The sequence below is a fragment of the Nomascus leucogenys genome, chromosome X (genome assembly GCF_006542625.1).
Source record: "Nomascus leucogenys isolate Asia chromosome X, Asia_NLE_v1, whole genome shotgun sequence".
NCBI classification, from domain to species: Eukaryota; Metazoa; Chordata; class Mammalia; order Primates; family Hylobatidae; genus Nomascus; species Nomascus leucogenys.
Genome location: NC_044406.1, coordinates 58,257,426 through 58,281,998, shown reverse-complemented (window position 1 = coordinate 58,281,998; position 24,573 = coordinate 58,257,426). Strand labels below are relative to the sequence as shown.

General features: G+C 39.1%; 1 protein-coding gene across 11 annotated transcripts in view; it reads right to left on the bottom strand.

Moving 5' to 3' along the window:
* HEPH (hephaestin) overlaps positions 1-20,518 on the bottom strand; it is a 103,967-nt gene extending 83,449 nt beyond the window's left edge. For 7 of the 11 annotated variants that reach the window (XM_030807177.1, XM_030807179.1, XM_030807182.1 and 4 more), the window contains exons 1-5: positions 18,725-18,958; positions 12,362-12,541; positions 10,503-10,747; positions 9,305-9,517; positions 662-844 (exon numbers count right to left, since the gene is read on the bottom strand). In XM_030807177.1, coding sequence (XP_030663037.1) covers positions 662-844; positions 9,305-9,517; positions 10,503-10,747; positions 12,362-12,537 — 817 coding nt within the window. In that variant the 5' untranslated portion in view covers positions 12,538-12,541; positions 18,725-18,958. Of the gene's footprint in view, positions 1-661; positions 845-9,304; positions 9,518-10,502; positions 10,748-11,594; positions 11,671-11,830; positions 11,973-12,361; positions 12,567-18,724; positions 18,959-20,312 lie in introns of those variants that run through there. The other 4 variants (XM_030807184.1, XM_030807176.1, XM_030807178.1 and 1 more) reach the window with 4 other exon arrangements.
* Between the last annotated feature and the right edge of the window lie 4,055 nt (positions 20,519-24,573).

The following is a 24,573-nucleotide window of genomic DNA, read 5'->3' as shown; positions in this document are numbered from 1 at the left end:
GAATTTCTGCCTCCTTTGGGGACTGTATGGTTTTTAGCCCACCCCTGTCACGAATGGCCAGTAAATGACTTCCTTAATGAAACAAAAACAAAACTGACTTGTTTATATTCCTAAAATCAGTTCACTATTCATGCCTCGGGTCTTCTGTGCCTTTAGTTTCTTTTTTAATTTAATTAATATGGTCAATGCCCTTATAGACATAAGAACAGAGTAGGATGGGAGATATAAGCAAGGTAGCTTGAAAGAAACCATTTTTCTCCACAAAGTGGATAATTCTGCTAACTTCTTCCTTTTTAAAACAAATCAATATTAATTAATTGTATCAGTGGGCAACCCACAGCAAAGTAATTGAGCATATACTATATAACTTTAGCCTGTGTGCTATTCCACATTATGAGGCAGAATAGCCTAATGGCAAGAGCACAATCTATGCAGTCAGAGAGATCAGAGTTGGAATTTTAGCTGTGCCATTTATCTGCTGCATAATCTTAGGAGCCTCAGTGTCCTCACACGTAAAACAGGGAAGAGCCATCTACTACTCCTTGTCCTTGTGATGACTAAAAAGGACTATGTATGTGAAAGCATCCACCAAATACTAGGCCCAGTGGATACCCTCCAGCAATGTTCCCTGTCACAATGTGGCCACCCTTTCCCAACTCACCATGCATCCTATTGCTCTCCTGAAATGTCTCATCTTCTTTGTCCACTGAAGCAGGATCTGAGCAGTAAGTGGCAATGTTCTCATCGAGATGCCAGCTGAGGTTCTCATCTACCACACTGAAGAGGAGGAAGAAATCATGGTCTACATCCTGCCGTTGAGGAGGGGAGTTCCCATCCAGGGATCCTAGGGCAAGTAAGAAAGTTTCCCTTGAGAAGATCCTTTCCTTAGCAATAGTAAGCTGAAAGGGGTACTCATAAGAAAGGAATAGAAAGAGAGGGGTCTTAAGAATCTGTAAGCCACAGAAAAGCAGATATAACCCTCTTAGATTAATTTCCATTTCCAAACTCCCCATTTAAAACCACCAATTCAGTTGAACCTAGGACTTGATGTTAGGACACATAAGATCTACAATAATTCCCTCCCACCATCCCTGCCTATGTCTTCAACCCAGGGCCTGAATCTGACCACATTCCTGCCACCCTCTGGTCTTCAAGTCTGACATATCCTATTATTAGCAAAATCCTCTGAAACCCTGATGACCACACTTTCAATCTTATCCATATCTAAACTCTTACTACATATCTGATTTCAATGCGACTTGACTCCTATAATGACTAATTTGAGATTTAAAAGTGAAGCAAGAAAAAAATGAAAAGGAGAAAAGTTTGGTGTTTTGTTGTTTTTAATAGCAATAATTTTAATAAAGGTTCCTAGGATCATCATGGTGGACAAGAGTCGGGACTAGATTGCAGCTCAGACTCGGATGGACAGAGCAGCATGTGGAGGCTTGCGTCATGAATTTTAGCTCCAGCACCCTGCACGAACACACCAGGAATCCCAAGAGGACCCACAGACTCTCAGAAGGAAATGGACTGCTCCTGCAGGACTCGGGAGACACCCCAAATACTATGCTGGTATTCACAGCAGAGAGACCCATACACAGTTTGCATCACAGGACTCTGTGCAGACAACCTCCAGTATCAGCCCAGAGCCAGGTAGACTTGCTGGGTGGCTAGACCCAAAACAGAGATAACAATCACTGCAGCTCAGCTCACAGGAAGTCACATCCATAAAAAAGGAGGGAGAGATCAGGGGAACACCCTTTGAGACAAAAGAATCTGAAGAACAGCCTTCAGCCCTAGAGTTTCCCTCTGACAGAGCCCACTCAAATGAGAAGGAACCAGAAACCCAACTCAGGTAATATGACAAAACAAGGTTCTTTAACACCCCAAAAAAATCACACTAGCTCACCAGCAATGGAACCAAACCAAGATTTTAAAAAATCCCTGATTTACCTGAAAAAGAATTCAGGAGGTTAGTTATTAAGCTAATCAGGGAGGCACCAGAGAAAGGTGAATCCCATGAAAATAATAAAAACAACAACAACCAAAAAAATAAGAAGTGAAGGGAGAAATATTCAAGGAAATAGATAGCATAAAGAAAAAACAATCAAAACTTCAGGAAACATTGGACACACAGAAATGCAAAATCCTCTGGAAAGTCTCATCAATAGAATTGAACAAGTAGAAGAAAAAAATTTGGAGCCTGAAGACAAGGTCTTCAAATTAACCCAATCCAACAAAGACAAACAAAAAGAATAAGAAAACATGAACAAAGCCTCTAAGAAGTCTGGGATTATGTTAAATGACCAAACCTAAAGAATAATTGGTATTCCTAAGGAAGAAGGGAATTCTAAAAGTTTTGAAAACATATTTGGAGGAGTAATAGGGGAAAACTTCCCTGGCCTTGCTAGAGACCTAGACATCCAAATACAAGAAACACAAAGAACATCTGGGAAATTCATCACAAAAAGATTATCCCCTAGGCACATTGCCATCAGGTTATCTAAAGTTAAGACAAAGAAGGAAAGAATCTTAAGAGCTGTGAGACAAAAACACCAGGTCACCTATAAAAGAAAACCTATCAGATAAACAGCATATTTATCAGCAGAAACCCTACAAGCTAGAAGGGATTGGGGCCCTAGCTTCAGCTTCCAAAGACAAAACATTATCAGCCGAGAACTTTGTATCCAGCAAAACTAAGCATCATATATGAAGGAAAGATACAGTCTTTTTCAGACAAACATATGCTGAGAGAATTTGCCACTACCAAGCCACCACTACAAGAACTGCTAAAAGCAGCTCTAAATCTTGAAACAAATCCAGGAAATACATAAAAATGGAACCTCTTGAAAGCATACATCAATCACACAGGACCTGTGAAACAAAAAATAAAATTTAAAAAGCAAAAACAACAACAACAAAAAAAAACCCAAGGTACACAGGCAACAAACAGCATGATGAATGCAATGGTACCTCATATCTCAATACTAACATTGAATGTAAATGGCCTAAATGCCCCACTTAAAAAATACAAAAATGCAGAATGGATAAGAAGTCACCAACCAACTATCTCCTGCTTCAGGAGACTCATGTAACACATAAGGACTCACATAAACTTAAAGTCAAGGGGTGGAAAAAGGCATTTCCTGCAAAAGGAAACCAAAAGTGAGTAGGAGAAGCTGTTCTTATAACAGACAAAACAGACATGAAAGCAACAACAGTTAAAAGAGACAAAGAGGGCCATTATATAATGATAAAAGGCCTTGTCCAACAGAAAAATATTACAATCCTAAACATATATGCACCTAACACTGGAGCTCCCACATTTATAAAACAATTACTAATAGACCTAAGCAATGCCACAGATAGCAACACAATAGTAGTGGGAGACTTCAATACTCCACTGACAGCACTAGACAGGTCACCAAGACAGAAAGTCAACAAAGAAACAATGGATTTAAACTATACCTTGGAACAAATAGGATTAACAGATACATACAGAATATTTCCTCCAATACTGCCCAAGGTAATTTATAGATTCAATGCCATCCCCATCAAGGTACCAATGACTTTCTTCACAGAATTGGAAAAAACAACTACTTTAAAGTTAATATGGAACCAAAAAAGAGCTCGCATTGCCAAGTCAATCCTAAGCCAAAAGAACAAAGCTGGAGGCATCACGCTACCTGACTTCAAACTATACTACAAGGCTACAGTAACCAAAACAGCATGGTACTGGTACCAAAACAGAGATACAGACCAATGAAACACAACAGAGCCCTAAGAAATAATGCCACACATCTACAACCAACTGATCTTTGACAAACCTGACAAAAACAAGAAATGGGGAAAGGATTCCTGTTTAATAAATGGTGCTGGGAAAACTGGCTAGCCATATGTAGAAAGCTGAAACTGGATCCCTTCCTTACATCTTATACTAAAATTAATTCAAGATGGATTAAAGATTTCAATGTTAGACCTAAAACCAAAAAAACCTTATAAGAAAACCTAAGCAATACCATTTAGGACATAGGCATGGGCAAGGACTTCATGTCTAAAACACCAAAAGCAATGGCAACAAAAGCCAAAATTGACAAATGGGATGTAATTAAATTAAGAGCTTCTGCAGAGCAAAAGAAACTACCATCAGAATGAACACGCAACCTACAGAATGGGAGAAAATTTTTGCAATCTACTCATCTGACAAAGGGCCAATACCCAGAATCTACAAAGAATTCAAACAAATTTACAAGAAAAAAACAAACAACCCCATCAAAAAGTGGGCGAAGGACATGAACAGACACTTCTCAAAAGAAGACATTTATGCAGCCAACAGACACATGAAAAAATGCTCATCATCACTGGCCATCAGAGAAACGCAAATAAAAACCACAATGAGATACTCTCTCACACCAGTTAGAATGGTGATCATTAAAAAGTCAGGAAACAACAGGTGCTGGAGAGGATGTGGAGAAATAGGAACGCTTTTACAATGTTGGTGGGACTGCAAGCTAGTTCATCCATTGTGGAAGACAGTGTGGCGATTCCTCAAGGATCTAGAACTCGAAATACCATTTGACCCAGCCATCCCATTACTGGGTATATACCCAAAGGATTATAAATCATGCTGCTATAAAGATGCATGCACACGTATGTTTATTGCAGCACTATTCACAATAGCAAAGACTTGGAACCAACCCAAATGTCCATCGATGATAGACTGGATTAAGAAAATGTGACACATATACACAATGGAATACTATGCAGCCATAACAAAGTATGAGTTCATGTCCTTTGTAGGGACATAGATGAAGCTGGAAACCATCATTCTTAGCAAACTATCGCAAGGACAAAAAACCAAACACCGCATGTTCTCACTTATAGGTGGGAATTGAACAATGAGAACACTTGGACACAGGAAGGGGAACATCACACACTGGGGCATGTTGTGAGGTGGGGGGTGGGGGGAGGGGGGAGGGATAGCATTAGGAGATATACCTAATGCAAATGATGAGTTAATGGGTGCAGCACATCAACATGGCACATGTATACATATGTAATAAACCTGCACGTTGTGCACATGTACCCTAGATCTTAAAGTATAATAAAAAAAATTCTTCGATCTGATTGACAATAATAACACAACCTATAAAAACCAAACCTCTGGGACACAGCAAAAGTGGTGCTAAGAGGGAAGTCCATAGCTCTAAACGCCTACATCAAAAAGATTGAAAGAGTGCAAACTGACCTTCTAAGGTCAGACTTCAAGGAACTAGAGAAACAAGAACAAACCAAACCCAAACCCTAGAGATGAAAGGAAATAACCAATATCAGAGAAAAACTACATGAAATTGAAACAAAGAAAACTACAAGATAAATGAAACAAAAAGCTGGTTCTTTGAAAGAAATAAATAAAATTGATAGACCATTAGCAAGATTAACCAAGAAAAGAAAAGAGAAAATCCAAATGACCTCATTAAGAAATGAAACGGGAGATATTACAACTGACACCACAGAAATACAAAAGATTCAAGGCTACTATGAACACCTTTATGCACATAAACTAGAAATCTAAATGAGATGGATAAATTCCTGTAAAAATACAATCCTCCTAGATTAAACCAGGAAGAAATAGATACCCTGAATACACCAGTAACAGGCAGCAAGATTAAAATGGCAGTTAAAAAATTACCAACCAAAAAAGTCCAGGACTAGATGGATTCACTGTGGAATTCTACCAGACATTCAAAGAAGAATTGGTACCAATCCTTTTGACACTATTTCACAAGAGAGAGAAAGAGGAAACCCTCCTTAATTCATTCTATGAAGCCAGCATCACCCTAATACCAAAACCAGGAAAGAACATAACCAGAAAAGAACATAACCAGAAAAGAAAGCTACAGACCATCTGTTCATATCCTTTGCCCACTTTTTGATGGGGTTGTTTGTTTTTTTCTTGTAAATTTGTTTGTGTACATTGTAGATTCTGGATATTAGCCCTTTGTCAGATGAATAGGTTGCAAAAATTTTCTCCCATTCTGTAGGTTGCCTGTTCACTCTGATAATAGTTTCTTTTGCTGTGCAGAAGCTCTTTAGTTTAATTAGATCCCATTTGTCAATTTTGGCTTTTGTTGTCATTGCTTTTGGTGTTTTAGACATGAAGCCCTTGCCCATGCCTATGTCCTGAATGGTATTGCCTAGGTCACATATACACCATGGAATACTATGCAGCCATAAAAAATGATGAGTTCATGTCCTTTGTAGGGACATGGATGAAGCTGGAAGGCATCATTCTCAGCAAACTATCACAAGGACAAAAAAACCAAACACCGCATGTTCTCACTCACAGGTGGGAATTGAACAATGAGAACGCATGGACACAGGAAGGGGAACATCACACACTGGGGCCTGTTGTGGGGTGGGGGGAGGGGGGAGGGACAGCATTAGGAGATATACCTAATGCTAAATGACGAGGTAATGGGTGCAGCACACCAACATGACACATGTATACATATGTAACAAACCTGCACATTGTGCACATGTACCCTAAAACTTAAAGTATAATAATAATAAAATTAAAAAAAAGAAAACTACAGACCGATATCCCTGATGAACGTAGGCCCTAAAATCCTTAGCAAAATACTAGCTAATGGAATCCAACAACATATCAAAAAGATAATCCACTGTGATCAAGTGGGTTTCATATTCACTTGATGGGTATGAAAGGGATGCAAGGATGGTTTAACATATGTAAGTCAGTATATGTGATGCACCACATGAACAGAATTTTTAAAAAATTACATGATCATTACAATAGATGCAGAAAATGCATTCGACAAAATCCAACATTACTTTGTGATTAAAACTCTCAGCAAAATTGGTATACAAGGAGCATACTCCAATGTAATAAAAGCCATATATGACAAACCCACAAACAACATTATACTGAATGTGGAAAAGTTGAAAGCATTCCCTTTGAGAACTGGAATAAGACAAGGATGCCCACTCTCACCACTCCTCTTCAACTTAGTACTGGAAATCCTAGCCAGAGCAATCAAACAAGAGACAGAAATAAAGGGCATCCAAATATGTAAAGAGGAAGTCAAACTGTCACTGTTTGCTGACGATATGATAATTTACCTTGAAAACCCTAAAGACTCCTCCAGAAAGCTTCTAGAACTGATAAAAGAATTCAGTAAAGTTTCTGGATATAAGATTAATGTACACAAATCAGTAGCTCTTCTATAAACTACCAGTGACCAAGCAGAGAATCAAATCCAGAACTCAACTCCTTTTACAATAGCTGAAAAAATAAATAAACAAATAAATAAATACATACATACATACATACATACATAGTAATATACCTAACTGAGGAGGTGAAAGACCTCTACAAGGAGAACTACAAAACACTGACGAAAGAAATCATAGATGACAGAAACGAATGGAAACACATCCCCTGCTCATGGATGGATAGGATCAATATTGTGAAAATAACCACACTGCCAAAAGCAATCTACAAATTCAATGCAATTCCCATCAAAATACCACCATCATTCTTCACAGAATTAGAAAAAACAATTCTAAAATTCAGATGGAACCAAGAAAGCACCTGCATAGCCAAAGCAAGACTAAGCAAAAAGAACACATCTGGAGGCATCACACTACCTGATTTTAAACTATACTATAATGCCATTTCACCAAAACAGCATGGTACTGCTATAAAAATAGGCACTTGGACCAATGGAACAGAATAGAGAACTGAGAAATAAACCCAAACACTTACAGCCAACTGATCTTTGACAAATCAAACAAAAACATAAAGTGTAGAAAGGACACCCTTTTCAACAAATGGTACTGAGATAATGGGCTAGCCACATGTAAGAGAAACTGGAACCTTATCTCTCACCTTATACAAAAATCAAATGAAGATGAATTAAGGACATAAATCTAAAACCTGAAAGTACAAAAATTCTAGAAGAAAACGTTAGGTAAACCCTTGTAGACATTGGCTTAGGCAAGGATTTCCTGACCAAGAACCCAAAGGCAAATGCAATCAAAACAAATAGTTGGGACTTAATTAAACTAAAGAGTTTTTGCACGCCAACAGGAAGAGTCAGCAGAGTAAACAGACAGCCCATAGAGTGGGAAAAAATCTTCACAATCCATACATCTGACAAAGGACTAATATCCAGAATCTACAGTGAACTCAAACAAATCAACAAGAAAAAAAAAAAATCCCATCAAAAAGTGGGCTAGGAACATGAATAGACAAGTCTCACAAGAAGATATACAAATGGCCAACAAACATATGAAAAAATCCTCAACATCACTAATGATTAGGGAAATGCAAGTCAAAACCACAATGTGCTACCACCTTACTCTTGCAAGAATGACTGTAATCAAAAAAATCAAAAAACAGTAGATTCTGGCTTGGATGTGGTGAACAGGGAACAGTTACTTCTACACTGCTGGTAGGAATGTAAACTAGTAGAGCCACAAGGAAAACTGTGGAGATTGCTTAATGAATTAAAAGTAGAATTACCATTTGATCCAGCAATCTCACTACTGGGCATCTACCCAGAGGAAAAGAAGTCATTATACAAAAAAGATACTTGCACATGCATGTTTATAGTGGCACAATTCACAATTGCAAAATCAACTGGAACCAACTCACATACCCATCAATCGACAAGTGAATAAAGAAACCATGGTACATATATACGACGGACTACTACTCAGCCATAAAAAGGAATGAATTAACAGCATCTGCAGCGACCTGAATGAGATTGGAGACTATTATTCTAAGTGAAGTAACTCAGGAATGGAAAACTAAACATTGTATGTTCTCACTGATATGTGGGAGCTAAACTATGAGGGTGCAAAAGAATAAGAATGATACAATGGACTTTGGGGATTTGGGGAAAAGTCTGAGAGGGGGGCGAGGGATAAAAGACTACAAATAGGGTGTAGTGTATAGTGCCAGGAGATATGTGCACCAAAATCTCACAAATCACCGCTAAAGAACTTATTCATGTAACCAAATACCACCTGTACCACAATAACCTATTGAAAAAAAAACTGTTCCTAACCCACAAACAAAGAAAAAAAGTAATGAAATTGCCAAAAAAAAAAAAAAATAGTGCAAAGTGAGTTTAGCAGAGATTTTTCTTGCTAATAAACAAGAGTGCTGACTTAGCACTCCTCAGGCTGCTGCCCAATATGTAGGTGGTTCAACCATATCACTGCTACCCCTAGATGTCTGACACTACACCTCATAGCTTATCCTTGGGACCTGTACCTCTTTTACAGGTGATGAGAGGCCCAATTAGGCCAGTTGCAATGTCTCGTGGAGCATCTACATGAGAATGGTAGATCCAGGTGAGGCATGCTGGGTCAGCATCGGTGGGTGCATGGCCTTCTGGAATGGTCCAGTTGTAGATATGGCTGCCCCCCGGGGGAACAGAGTCATCAGCTTTCAGTGGCCCAGAGGAGCCATCTGGGTATAGGGAACCTAGAAATGAAATTGCACATGCCCAGGCCCAGAATAAGTGAGGGACAGTGGCAAATACGTAAATTAAGACAGAGCTGACATGTAGAACCCTAGGTCCAGTCTTAAAAAATGTAGCATGCTAATGACCTGCATAGTATTCTTCACAACCTAAGGAGAGCACAGATTTAGGTAACATTTAACCTAAAAAATCCAGTCCTCACATTAACAACGGGTGGAAAGCTTGTAGCCACTGGAAAATTTCTGTGACTAGGAAAAGTACAGCTTGGCCTGATCTGGTAATGCCATTGCGTAAAGCTGGTGGCATAGAAGCAAGAAGACAGAATTCCCTCCCTTCACTCACTTAAAATAAAAAAGCAGGCAATCACAGAATTTCAGTCTGCAGTCAACTTAATGATTAGTTGGTTCACTTCTCCATTGTATGGAAGAGAAAACTAAGGAAAAGTAACTTGTCCAGGATCATACAGGGATTTAGTGGCCCAGCCAGAGTCTTCTGACTTCCCTTTCTATTCCTCTTACTCACTGTTGTCAGTATTATAAATCACTGGGCCAGGAATAAGGGAGGTAGAGATAAATAAGCTGAACTCCCCCTTAGGGAAAAACAAAATGGAACTTTCAGAAGACTGTGACACTAGGATGACAATCCTTCATATATATAGCATTCTCTTTTCTTTTCATAGAATATTCAAATATTCTATGGAGATGCCATTCAAACAGTTCCTTGTGTTAAGAGGTAGACTGTGTCTTCACATTTCTGAGAAGGAATCTGAGACCCAGAGAGAGACAATGACTTGTCCAAGTCACACAGTATATGAATGGCAGAACTGATACCACTGCCCACCCTTGTTTACTCTGAGGAGAGTCTTTGCCACCTCAGATAAATAGGAAGAAAAGAAAATCTTCACTACCCACTCTTCTCCTTCACATGGCAGTAAAGGAAAACTGATATTTGTTGGGCATGGGGGAAAGAAACGATGGAATGGTTTACCTTCAGAGTCCTTCTCGTAGAAGACACCATGAGGGTGGATGGTATAGGGACGAGTGGCAAAATTCTTCAGGTGGATAAGAATGACATCACCCACTTCAGCCTGCAACACTGGCCCCAGGAAGCCCAACCAGGCAGGCTGGGCCACTTCATCTGTGTATGAGTCATCCTTGTATTCTTTATAGATCGTCTTCTTGTAGGTTCCCCCTATCCGGTTCTTGTCAGACTTTAAGAAGCTGGAAGCCACTCTGGGAAAGAAGAAAGAGAGCCATAATTTTGCCCCCCATCTTCAAACCTTGGGAGGTTCCTTTTCCAGAGGAGACTGACCAAAAAGTGACTATCTTTGTTTAGGACAAAACAAGAGGAAATGGCATTGTACTGATCAAAACATGGAAGTTTTAGATTTAACTATTAAAAATTTCAAATATCAGCATATGAAATTGCTGATATTTGACCACTTTAAACCCACATAAAAGGCAATTTCACAGTTTGACACAATATGTAGTAACAAAGAGACAACCAACTGTGGACTGACTCTTTAAGTGATCCACTCCTCATCAATGTAGCCTGACTTAGCATCATTCTGATACATATGGGAGGCCTTAGGGCATAGTGCTTATAACTCCAAGCTTTGGAGCCAAGCCACTTGGATTGATTGCTTACTCTGCCACTTCCAAATTGGTGGGATGTTGAACAAGTTACTTAACTTCTCCATACACAATTTGCCCATCTGTAAAATGGAATGGAAATAATCATAGTTCCTAACTCAGACAGCTTTTATTAGTGACTAAAAAAAAAAAATTCAAATACACGAAGAGCTTAGGACAGTGGCAAATAGTAAAAGTTCAATAAATGTGGAATATTACTACAAAGTATTAGGGATGGAGGATAATGAATTTATTCCCTCAAAAAAATTAATACAAGGACTCTGACTCTGAAACTAGATAAATACTTTATGTCAAAAAAGACAGAGTTGTTATTCCTACTATACTCTAATTCTTCTCAGAGAACTCAGAGATGTTACAATCAACTTTGGAAAACTCCAAAGCTTTTGAGAGAAAAAATGAGTCATAGTCACAAAAGATTTTTTCATACATTCATTTATTCTTTAACAGATATTTGTGGAGCACTTGCTATTTTCTAAGATCAGGAAAGGTTAATCCTGTGGGATCTATGAGGGACAGAGTGGTGAGAAGAGTATTAGTTTACATTCACGTTATCCAAGTTCAAATCCTATCTCTTTCATTTACTAGTTATAGGACTTGGATAAGTCACTTGACCTCCCTGAGCTTCAGTTTTCTCATCTATAAAATAACTACACACATACTTACCTTCTAGAGTTTTTGTGAGAGTTGAGACAAAGTATGTAAATTTCTAGTATGGTCTGTGTCACAGAGTATTACATAAGTGAGAGCTATTACCATTAATTCCTTGATTCTAAGGCTTACTTTCTTTTTTCACATTTTCACATATCTGAAATAAATATACAGTAGCTTCACCAAACTATAGAAGCATAGCTCCCACCCATACATCTTATAAACACTGCATATATTTCATTATTCTTTTTTAAAGTCAAACAGTTGTTATTAAATAAGTAAGCATTGTGGGTATCAGATTGGAAAACAGCAAATATGGAATTCTCTTTAGGACTCTAAAAATATTACGGAAAACTCCAGATGAAATGCTGGCTTCTGAGTCAACTAGCCTTCTTCCCAGGAAATCTGCCACTGAGTATGTACAGCTCGGAGCGATCAGGAGCTGGCTGCTAACACACCCTGGGAAAGGGGTCTCAAGATGCTACTTCCTGACCTCAAGGGTGCTCCCACAACTTCCCCTCAAATACCACAAGAAATTAAACCTACATGTCACTGTCCAGAGGCTGGTTCGTGATGACATTTCTTCCCTTGGGAGCATAGTTCCACTGCACATCCCGGATGCCCAGGTAGTAGACTCGAGTGGCTCCATCAGTCAGTTGAGGCCACAAGGACTGCATGAACAGCAGAGCCCAGAGGAGGTGGCCTGACTCCATGGCCCACATTACTCTGGGAAACAGGCAAATAAAAACTGCTGGTGTAGAAGAAAGAGAACAAAGGGGCTTTCCACGTGTCCAGAAAACTGAAGAGGCAAGAGCCAGGTTGAGTGACTGAGAAAGCAAAACCCAATTAGCCCAGTTTCTTTAACTTACCTGATTCCTTTTAGTTCAATAAGTGCTCAATGATTGGATTTTGAAGGGCATAGTTAAAAAGTCACCTGTGCTGCTAATCGTATATTACTAGTTCCTTCAGAATACAGATCTGGATCGTTTTCTCAATGGTGTAGCAGGAAGAATGTGCTCTGTCCCAAGAATCAGGAAACGGGCACCAGAAGCCTTATTGGGCCACTAACACTAATTCTCCCTTTGCCTCTCTTTTCCCATAGGCAAAAGGGGAACACTCATTGTTGTTGTCACTTCTCATCCTCTATAAATTGTACTTAACAACAAGTGAGAATTTACCAAAAAATATTTACTAGAATATTCATAAACCCAAAATAGAAACAGTCAAAATGTTCATGAACACTATAATGAATGAATACATGCATTTTATTCATAAAATGAAATTCTTTATAGCAATAATAATGAACAAACTACAACTACACACAACAATATGAATGACTATGACAAATGTAATGTTTAAAAAAATAGACACAAAACAGTACATATTGTATGATTTCATTTAAATACAGTACAAAATCAGGCCAGTGTAATCTATGCTGGTAGAAGTAAAGATAATGTTCGCCTTGAAGTAGGAGTCTGTGACTGGGAAGGGAAGAGGAGGGCTTCTAAGTAATGCTCTGTTTCTTGATCTACATGCTGGCTGTAAAAACGTGTTCAGTTTATGAAAATACATTGAGCTATAAACAAGATTTGTGCACTTTATGTGTATTATACTTCAAAAGTTAACAATGAACCAAAAATAAATGACAGTATGTGAGGGAAGTATTTTGAACTTCTCAGAAGAAATGTTGTCTGCTGATTCCCAAAGCTATTCATAAATTCATTTCATAGGTCTAATCCTGAATCAGAATCAGACCCAAGATTCTAACCTCTCACTTCAATACATAAGACAGGACGTTAGACTTCCTGGGACTAAGACGAAGCACTCAGTGATACCGTACACAGTTACAGTCAAACACAGAAGCAGACAACATCACATAAATACATAAACTTGCACACACAGGTACATGTAGTCTTACCTAAAAGCAGAGATGCACACAGTTACAGTCAAACACAGAAACAGACAACATCACATAAATACATAAACTTGCACACACAGGTACATGTAGTCTTACCTAAAAGCAGAGATGCACACACTTCCATTTACACACAAAATCACTCTGTTACATAAAATCTTAGTCAACTTCAGAATAATAATAATAAAGCTATATTTATTGTATGTGCATGGTACATCTGTTCCAAATGTTTTACACAGATTAAATCATTTATTCCTCAAAACCACCCTATGAAGTAGACACCATTATTATCCCCATATTACAATGGAGAAACTGCAGAACAGAGGTGTAAAGTAGTTTGCCCAAGGCCATCTAGATAAAAATCGGTAGAGTTGGGATTTGAGCCCAGGAAGTGTGGCTCCAGCATAACCACCATGCTGTACTACCTTCCACAAAAATATACTTGCACACTCACATGTATATACACAAAGAACATACATATGCCTATAGCAACAGCCATATCTACGAAAAACACATACATTCTGAAACAAGCAATTACATGCAAGTTATAATCACTTTACAAACAGACATACATACTCATGTAGGCAGAGATATACCTAATAGATTGTATTAATGATAATGATGATAATGGCTACTATTCACTGAGAGAGCATTACATAGTAGCACCATGTCCAGTGCTTTATATAAATTATTTCGCTAAATCTTCAACCCAAGCACATGAAATAGGCATTGTTAATAAAAAATAGACAATCAAATATATGCACAGATTCACATATGGATAGAAAATCTCCAGATATTTACCCTTTTTAAGAAATAAACTTATAGACTACTTCACAAACTCTCAGTCCTCTCCATATGCAGCAGTGACCCAAGTGTTAATCCCTAGATTCCATATTATATTTGGCAGAAAGCCCTTGATGTAAGAGAGGATCTGTTTTGGGGTCCTTTTTTCCAAAACCTGGCTCCCCCACTGACCAGCTGTGTAGCCTTGGGGATTACTTAACCACTCAGAACCAGTTTTCTCATCTGCAAAATGGGTATAATAATATCAGCCCTGGAGAAATAAATCAGAAAGCTTACATGAAAGGGTCAAGTATAATCCATGTTTGGAACATAGTAGGCAGTAGTAACTACTGGTTGCCTTCCTCTTTCTTTTCCCTCCTGGCTATAGTTTGTTAATTCATCTCTACAGTCTCACATGCATCATACTTTCTATATTCCTCCAGAAGGCCACCTCTAGCCTCTCCATATCACTATCTTCTGAAGGGCTACTTACTGTCTATAGCACCCAATTAGATTAAGTCAGACTCTGTATTATTGTTACCTTTCCATCTCATGACCTGCCTCATGAACTGTCTTCATTTCCCAGATTGGACTACACACTCCTTGAGAGAGAATGTCATTTTTTAGAGTTCGGTGTGTATCTATTACCAGACATGGCGATGGAGGCCAAGTAGATGGGCAACAACAGCTATTGTTAAAGTGACATAAAGAAGTACAAGCATACATTTTTCCATCAGTTGGGTCTGGTTCAAGTTCTAATACTTGTTCAGGGTGAATTTAGGCAAGTTTCTTCACCTCATTTTTCCCATCTATAAAATAATTGACTATATAAAGCTGGACTATATAGTTCTTACCTTTTGAGGGAGTCACAGAAGTGTGATAATCTAAGTGCAGAACCATAAAAATGTGGTATGTAATGAGCTCTCAAAGAGTCCTTCCAGCTTTCACATGCTGCCAATACTCACGTTCACCGATGAAACACAGGCATACTCACATACACCTACATATAGCTCTATATATGGTCACACAAATAGTCATGCTTTGGAATCCTCAACAGGGAGGGAGTGTCCTTGGTTCATTCCAAGTCTGAATGCAACATGGACCCCTTTCAATCTTCATTCTCAGAGAGGTGTCAACAAAGCAGTTGTGCCTTGAACTCATTTACCTAGACAGAAAACTGTCCCAGGCAAGAGCTCCACAACTGGAGAAACACATGATAAAATTGAAAATATTCCTGGGAGAGACTAGTACAGGCTGTCAGCATACAGTGAACAAGCATTCAACAGTGGTGACTTATGATCCAAATGGCTTAAACAATAGAATCTGGGGAATGGGGGGAAATGCCACCTAACATATCCCTAGCAGTTTCCAGATTGCAATGTGTTTTTCATATCTGCCATCTTATATAATTCTCAAGATCTTGAGAGATAAGGAATACTTACTCGATTTCACATCCAGGGCACAGGCTTTGGTATCAGGCTACCTAAGTGAATCTTGGCTCCATTTTTCCTAGCTGTATGATTTGGAAAACTTCTTCATTTATTTAGCCACAGTGTCTTTATTTTTTAAATGGTATTAATACTATTAGCTACCTCATAGAGTTTTGTGGGGATTAAATTAATTAAGATCTGTAAGTACTTTAAGGGCACATGTAAGTGATCAAAAGGTATTAGTGGCTATTACTATTGCAAGTAAGGAAATAGTTTGGAAATGAAACTTGCCAGGGCCATAAAGGTTTTCCATTTTATGAATAGCAACAAATATGTGCACACTCATAAATTCCCATATATGGTAACACATTCTAAGCATACAGGAATATATACATAGGCATGAAAATGCTCACAGCCCAAGCTGAACTCTCTTCTTGGAAACAACATGGTATAATGTAAAGAACTAGAATGTTTGAGTCAGACAAACTTAGGTTTAAGTACTGTTTTACTGTATATTTAAATAAGATAACTTTTTGCAGCATCTAGGACTTAGTAGGCACCTGATAAGCATTTTTCTTCCTTCTAATTATTGACATCCTTTCTTTCCTCCTCAAATCTGAATTTGTCATTGTTATTGCTGCTGTTTAATTTGGTTTTATCATATACTATAGGAGCAGAAAAAATGAAAAACCCATAAAATCCTTTATAACCACTTAGATGTTAGGCCGGGCACGGTGGCTTACGCCTGTAATCCCAGCACTTTGGGAGGCCGAGGTGGGTGGATCACCTGAGGTCGGGAGTTCAAGACCAGCCTGACCAACATAGAGAAACCCCGTCTCTATTAAAAATACAAAAAATTAGCCAGGCATGGTGGCGCATGCCTGTAATCCCAGCTACTCAGGAGGCTGAGGCAGGAGAATCGCTTGAACCTGGGAGGCGGAGGTTGTGGTGAGCTGAAATCGCACCATTGCACTCCAGTCTGGGCAACAAGAGCGAAACACGGGTCTCAAAAAATAAATAAATAAATGAATAAATAAATAAATAAATAAAATTAAATTAAATATAACCACTTAGATATTTCATGGTAAAGTGGAAAGCATTCAGGCACCAGAAAAAAGTAAGTTCTAGCTCTGGATTCATCATTTATTGGTTATATAACCTTGAACGAGTCCCTAACTTCCTGAGCCTCAGTTTCCTCATGTCTTAAATGAGGATTGTCTCTACTTTGGGCCCCTCATTAGTTTGTAATAAAGGTCAAATAATATGAAAGATGTGAAAGCCCTGTGTACGCTTTTCACTTGGGCAAGGATATTTTTTTTTTTCTCAGCTAAGCCCATAGAGAAGAACCAGACTGATGAGGAAAAAGAACAGGAAGAAATAAAAGGAGAAATGAAATAAGTAAGTTGAGAAAGAATCCTGGAAAAAAGTAAAAAAAAAAAAAATTAAAAAGGAAGGCAGAAGGAATAGGCACTCAAAGGAAGGAAAACAGAAAGACAAATTCTAGGCTATTTGGATAGTTTAGTTAAGATATACTGAAACCTTGTGCCAACCTGGAGAGAAGATCAGCCAATATAAAGTTAAGCCTCCCTTACCTTTACCTTACCTTCCTGCCATCCCAGTGTCACCTGGGTCTGGTCCCTATTATTCATAACAATTTGCATTGCTCTGTTCCCTAGAATTTTCTAACTGTTCCTTTATTGTGACAATGCTCTTTTCTCTCCCTCCATCTCCCTTTCTCAGTTATACTACTTTGGGCTAGACAGGCTTATCCTAAACGAAGGATTACTCAACTGAATAAAGGAATGCTGAGCCATCTTTGGGGCCCTGTCTCCAATCTCTCAGCAGCCTTCCTAATAAAACCTCCATCAAAATTCACCTTTTGGTCCTCTGCTTTCTTAACTCTGTGATAGAAAACACACTGATTTGAAGTTAAAGACCTTGATTCAAATCCCATCTCTTGTCTGTGATAGCTATGTGACCTTTCAATAAATTATTTTAGCCTTAGTCATCTCATCCAAAAAATGGGATAATATTTATTTCACAGAATTGTCTTGAGGCCCAAATAAAACCATGGATATTTGAGTCCCTAGCAAAAGAATTGCTTGTCATATAATAGATGCTGAGTAATGAAAAACTGAATGTGTTATAGATTCACACATGCATGAAATCTTTAGAAACCATCTTTTTCAATCACCCTCATTTGATATATAAAAAACTGAGACCAGAGAGGTGCAGGGATTTGCTCAAAGTCAGGCAGCCAGTTGTTAAAAATAGCCAGAATTTGAACCAATGATTTCTAAAAGATTTTTGCTATGTAGAAACTAAGACTACTCAAATTCAGATGTTTAGCTTAGTTCGGCTATCATTTATTGGCTTACTCTGTGCCAATCTGGTCTCAAAATATGAAACCAAACATGGTTATTTTTAAGTATTTGAGTTCCCACTTATATAATCCTCAGACCCATCACCTCAATAAATTCCTCAACCTGTGAGACAGAAGATGAGCAAGCTGTTTCGACAGGAAAATGAACTATTCTGTATGGCTCCAGGATTGGCCCTGAAACAGACAAGCCAGTGTAGTCCTGGCTATTTTGGCGAGAGGAACAAAAGGAGCCTATTGTCTCCTTTAACTTTCCTGCACATCAGCCAAACCTCCTCCAACTTTTTGGCCACTGACTTTTTCTCCTAGTGGCCAGGACCCCCCTAAACCCAGCTAAATAGACATTTTTGCACAGGAAGGCAGGTGAGGTAGGGTTTGAGAAGAGAGAAAAGAAAGCTTACCTTTGCTAGAGAAAACTACTCCATATTCATGTCAGCGGCCCATTAATGCTGCACTGCAGACCCCAGCCTGAGTCCGCCAGCCATGTTCAGTCAGTATCTTGGTTACAGGGCCTTTCTCCTAAATTAAGTCCAGGATTCCAGTTTGGCAGGGTTTACTGGGATGAGAGGATGAGGGAGGGGGAAGGGCCGGGTGCCCTCTTTTCCAGAAACAAAACTACTGGAATGTCCTGTTCCTCTGGGGCCTGGTTTGATACAAAACCCGGGATGGTTCTTTACCCATATCCCGGTGTTTTACAAATCCTGGTTAGGATCTCAGGAGGAATTACAAGGGGGTGGGTTGTACTTCTGTTATCAGGACTTGCTCATTGGTCTTTGCTGAGAGGAGGACACTGTCAGTGTGGCCAGCCAAAGCTCATGGGTAGATTTCAACAGCTCCATTTAATAAATGAAGTAGAAATGGAAAGAGCCTCCATCTCACTAGCTCTTTCCCTTCTTGCTCTGAAGCACAATTGTCAGCCCTGACTATTATTCTGAGGTCATGGCTGCTTGGTCATAAGTAAAAATAAAACTGGCAATAAAACAAAGAGCTTTTTTTCTACATTCTAAGCCCTATGTTAACCATTTTACATGCATTCTCTTATTTAAGTCTCACAATCATCCTGTCAGATGAATACTCTAATTCTCTCTATTTTACAACTGAGGAAAATTCAGCTCTGAGAGGGAAGGTAACTTGTCCAAGGTCACACACTTAGAAAGTAAAAGAGAAGAGAGATTTGCTGGGTCTGTCTAAACTTTTAACCATGAAACCACCACACACAATGTGCTGCTTAGGGGAGAAACTTTCGACGGGGTAGGAGGGACTTCACAATTATTGAAAGCCTACTGGCCACTAGTCACTGGTGGATTTTTTTATACATACATTAACTTTGCCTCTGTCATTTCTAGCAGATTCTAGAGTGAAATTTTATATTAACTATATTTAACATTTTCTGCCTGAGGAAACCAGATATAGCTAGAAGATAGCCTGGATTAACACAGGTCAACACCCTAAAAACTAAGACATGGAAGAATTGAAAATACTAAAAAGAAAAAAAAAAACAAAATGTTCCCCCAACAATTCAGGGTAAAACTGGAGTCTGGATTTGTTTAAAGTCAAAGGTCATTCCCATTCCTGGTGGAAAGAGAGAACAGTGAAAAGTCACTGTCTTCAGTCAAGTGACCAAGGTTCTCGCCCCACTTGCTCTAGGAGTAATCAGCTATGTGGATTTTGTGGATTTGGCCCACTCCCTTCTCTTCTCTGGGCCTCTTTCTATTTCTACAATGAGGGTCTTAAACTAGATATGGACCCTCCCAGCCCTGTAAATTTACACACCTAGAATTCCATGAAGAAAGTATAGTCTAGATATTAAACATAGAAGATAAAGAGGTTTCAAAGACACAAAGTATAGGGAAAGAATGAGTGGGGAGCAATTTGTGGCAACAGGTCTGAGAATACTATGCCTCTCTAAAAAGGACTGCATCTACCCAACAGACCCAGGTATAGGAAGGGGACAGGTATGATGGAGGTTCCACCACCTGATATTCTTACTTTGTGATGAGGAGATCTTGGCTAGGAGCAGATGCTTTTCTCCAGGCAGGCTGGGCACATTTTCCTCTTCTGAATTTAAAGTGTCTGGAGCAGGGTCCAGGGAAGAGAACATTCAGAAGACTGAGCTGGTAGGGCAAAGTCTGGGTCATAAACCACTAGAGATTCTTAAGTGTGCTCAGACACTTAGGCGCTGCCCCATGGACAGCAACTCAGACCAAGGCAGGTGGAAGCACCAGTAGGAAGGAAGGAGGAGCCACCAGCCTCAACTCCCTTAGAAATGCTCAGTGGTCAAGGGAAGCTTAGCCAAGCCATGGCAGCCCCTAGAATTATCTGCCTCGCACACATGTGAACCTTGAAGCAAGAAAGGGGAAGTGGAGACAAAACTCATTAAGCTGAGATCCAAGTCCAAGCTCTAAGGCATTTATGACAGGGAGGGGAAGGGATAAGGCCTCTGCTCTGACTCATGAAAGACAACAAGAACAGGTCATAATAGACTTGAATCAACACAGTGAAGACTGCAGGAGGCCAGGTAGGCCAGGTTTCCAGATTTGTATTATTCATTCACCAATTCCACTGAGAGTACAAACAGCACCCACCTCTTCTGCAAATCCAGGGTACATTTCTGGTTCCTTCTCCTGGAGGTCACTTGAAAAACATTTTAAAGTTGATGTCTACAGACAAGAGGTTGGCAAATTTTTTCTATAAAGGGCTAGCTACTAAATCATTTATTTCCAGAGCATACAATTTCTGTCTGCCATAACTACACAAATTTGTCTTTGTAGCTCTCAAGGTATATCATTGTTCCAATAAAAATTAATTTACAAAACAAGCAGCAGGCTAAATAATAGACTTTTTTCAATATAGACATTTGCAATATGGCATCACTGTTAAGAGCATGAAAACTGAAATCAGATATTCTGAACTGAAATCCCAACTCTGCCATTTCCTGATTCTATGATTAAAGTAATTTAATCCCCCTAAACCTCAGTTTTCAAATGGAGATAATAATATTACCTATTTTATAAGACTGTTATAAGAACTTAAATAAGGCTATACGTATTAACTATTTAGCACAATAACTGGAACATAGTAAAGGCAAAAATTAGAGTTATAATTTTTAATTTTTCAATTCTAAATAATTGTTGAAATCTAAATAATTGTTTCCTCGTTAGGACGCAAACTGTATTAGTGTCAAAAAAGAAGAATGTTTCAAGAATCCTGGCTTCACGTTCTAGTTATGCTACTAAAGAGCACACAGTGACCCTGGACAAGTCTTTTTGCCTTTCTATCACTCAGTTTCTTCACCTATAACATGAAAAAGGTGGTCTAGATTTGGGTTTCTCAAAATTAATTTTGGCAGCAGAACCCTTTCCCCAAACAGAATCTTAGTAAACACCCACTACTTATGGAAGATGAAAGTGATTTGTTCTAGGCAAGGCAGGGAAGGAGATAGAAATGGGCAAGGGTGAAGGGACAGAGGAACCTGTCCGCTGGGTATGACTGGTTTCCTAGACAATGTGACTGTGTCCGGAGCACCAGTAAGAAATGTCTAGGATGCTAAAAACAGATTTGAAAACCGTAAGACCAGAATATCCTTAAGGGGCCTTCATGTGTTAAACTCTGTCACTAGAACATCTTTTCATTTATTCATTCAACCAATATTTCCAGGTTACTCATCTATCAGTAACACATGCCCATCAGTAACGCATGGCCCTGGGGTGGCTACAAAGAGGAGAGGACCCCAGAGACCTTCACATTACAGTCAACATGGTCTAGGATGAGAAGCATGGCGTTTGGAGTCAGAAAGACTAAGGATTGTATCTTGGCTGCCTTTCTCTGAGCTACATGACCTTGGGCAAATCACTTAACTTTTTCGAGCCTCTGGTTCCTCATCTGCAGAATAGGAATAATAACACTTCCATGACTGAAATATTGTGAGGATTAAATGAGCTGGCATTTGTGTGAACCCTTAGCACAGTGCTCAGCATGTTCAGACCCCCAATAAATGTTGTTTTCCTTCCTATATTTTCCACAGTAATTTTTGTGACAGTATCAGGTACCAGGAGAAAATTAAAAGCCATGGGTAGTGCCTTAGCACAGACAGTCTAACCCCTTTACCTCAGAATCCTCTGATGAGCTTGTCCTTGGCAGTTTCTTAAAAAGAAGACCTCTGGGGAAAGGTGGAGGGGTGCAGGGAAGAGGGGGTTGTCCCCCAGAGACCACATCTCTGAAGCCACTCCCCACCACCACTTCTGACCAGCAGACTCTGTTATGCTTTGGAAAGGTTGCTCTGCATTGCTGTGATGTGTAACAGCCCTAGGCTTGCTCTGGGTACACTGTTTGGTTCTTGTACTCTGGCTCTTAAACTCCACTTGCTGCTTTCCCTAGTCCTCCAAGGCTGTAGGTCTCAAACTTGAACATGTACCAGAATCTCTCATAGGGTTTGTTAAGACATTGAGTTTTTGCTTCAGTAAATCTTGGGTGAGGCCCAGGAACTTGCATTTCTGGCAAGTTCCCAGGGGATGCTGATGCTGCTGGTTTGAGGACCACTGCTGTAAGGGGAGCTTGCTCTGAAGCTCACCCCCCAACCTCCCACCACCACCAGCTTACTTGCATCTGCAGACTGATTCTTTAGCTCCAGACTCCCCTGGTCTTCAAGTATTCACTCTTTGGTCCTAGGTTAAAAATATATTGTATTCAGCTTCCTGGTACCTCATTCATGTGGTGTCTCCCTGAGAGTCCTCCCAACACCTATTTCCCCACTCCCTTTGCCCAAGAATCTTTCTGCTTGCCTGGGTGAAGCTTCCTCTCCTCTCCCTGTGCAATTAACATGTTTTCCTCTCTGTTGCCTGCCTAGAGCAGCTCTATACATGGCATCAGCTCTTCCTCCCAACTCTTCTATACTTTCTCATTTGGCTTCCTGATGGTGGGCCCTGGGTATGGACAAACCTGGTTTGAATCTTAGCTTTGTCTCTCCCTAAAATGTATGATCTTGGGGAAGTCACTTGAGTTCTCTGAGCCTCCGTTTTGTTATTTGTAAAATCAGGCTGTGAAAATAAAATGCAATATCTGAAAAAGGGCCCTGTGCAACACATGTTACATAGTAAATGATCAGTAAATGTTAGTCTTTTTTGTTCTTCCTCTATTTTCCTCATACCTGCCTACTTCCAGCCACACTACTAAGGAGTACATAGCATGTAAGAAGGCTAAAACAATGTACAAATAAAGTGTCATTACTATAAATAGACATAGTACGTAAGAGAATAGAGGTATGTACAATGTGATATAACATTTTAGAGTAGGGAGAGGATATTTTCAATGGGTGAGTGTCATTCAGAATAAGCCTCCTGAACGACTGAATGACATAATTAGCATTCTCATTCCTATATACCAAGCCAGAGACTTGAATGTCATCTGAGATTACTCTCTTCTCTCTCACTCTCTACAACCATTTCATTGATAAGTCCTGTCATGTTTATATTTTACATATTTTTCTCAATGCACCCACTTCTCTCTATCTCCACTGCCATGGACTTGGTCTAAGCCACCATAATCTTTTAATTGGACCAGCATAATAGCCTCCTTATAATTCTTTATGACTCCACTCTTGACCCCCCATAATCTGGTCTTCAAATAACAGTCAAAGCTATTTTTCCCATAACACAAAAGGGGTTGTAAATCCTTATTGCTTAAAATCCCCCAGCAATGCCTCCCTTATTGACTAAAGTTGGAATAATAATGAGATTAGTAAAACTCCCTAGTAAGGAAGACATTCAAACTGATGAAATATTTCATGTATGTGTGTGTGTGTGTATGTGTGTGTGTGTGAATGCACATATGAAAATATTTTCAATATATGTCATTAAATAAGAAGCAAGGTGCAAAAGAGTGAGCATATTGTGATTGGTCATACATAGAGATACAGATATCTCCATATATATATATATATATGTATATACACACACACATACATATATATATATACATACTTACATGAGGGGACAAGGAATATTTCTTCTGAAAATAACACAAAATATTCTTAATGGTGGTTTTCCTTGGGGAGAGTAACTTGGTTGGGTGAAGCGTGACTTTAATTTTTCATTTTGAACTGTTTAGATTTTCAAGCCTTATATATTAGTTACTTTTGTTTAAAAAAAAAGGTCACTTGGAAAGTGAATATGAAGCCACTTTTGTTTTCTTCTTTGTACTTCTATTCTCTCAAGAAACTCATATGTGTTACATTAAGAAAATTAATTCCTTA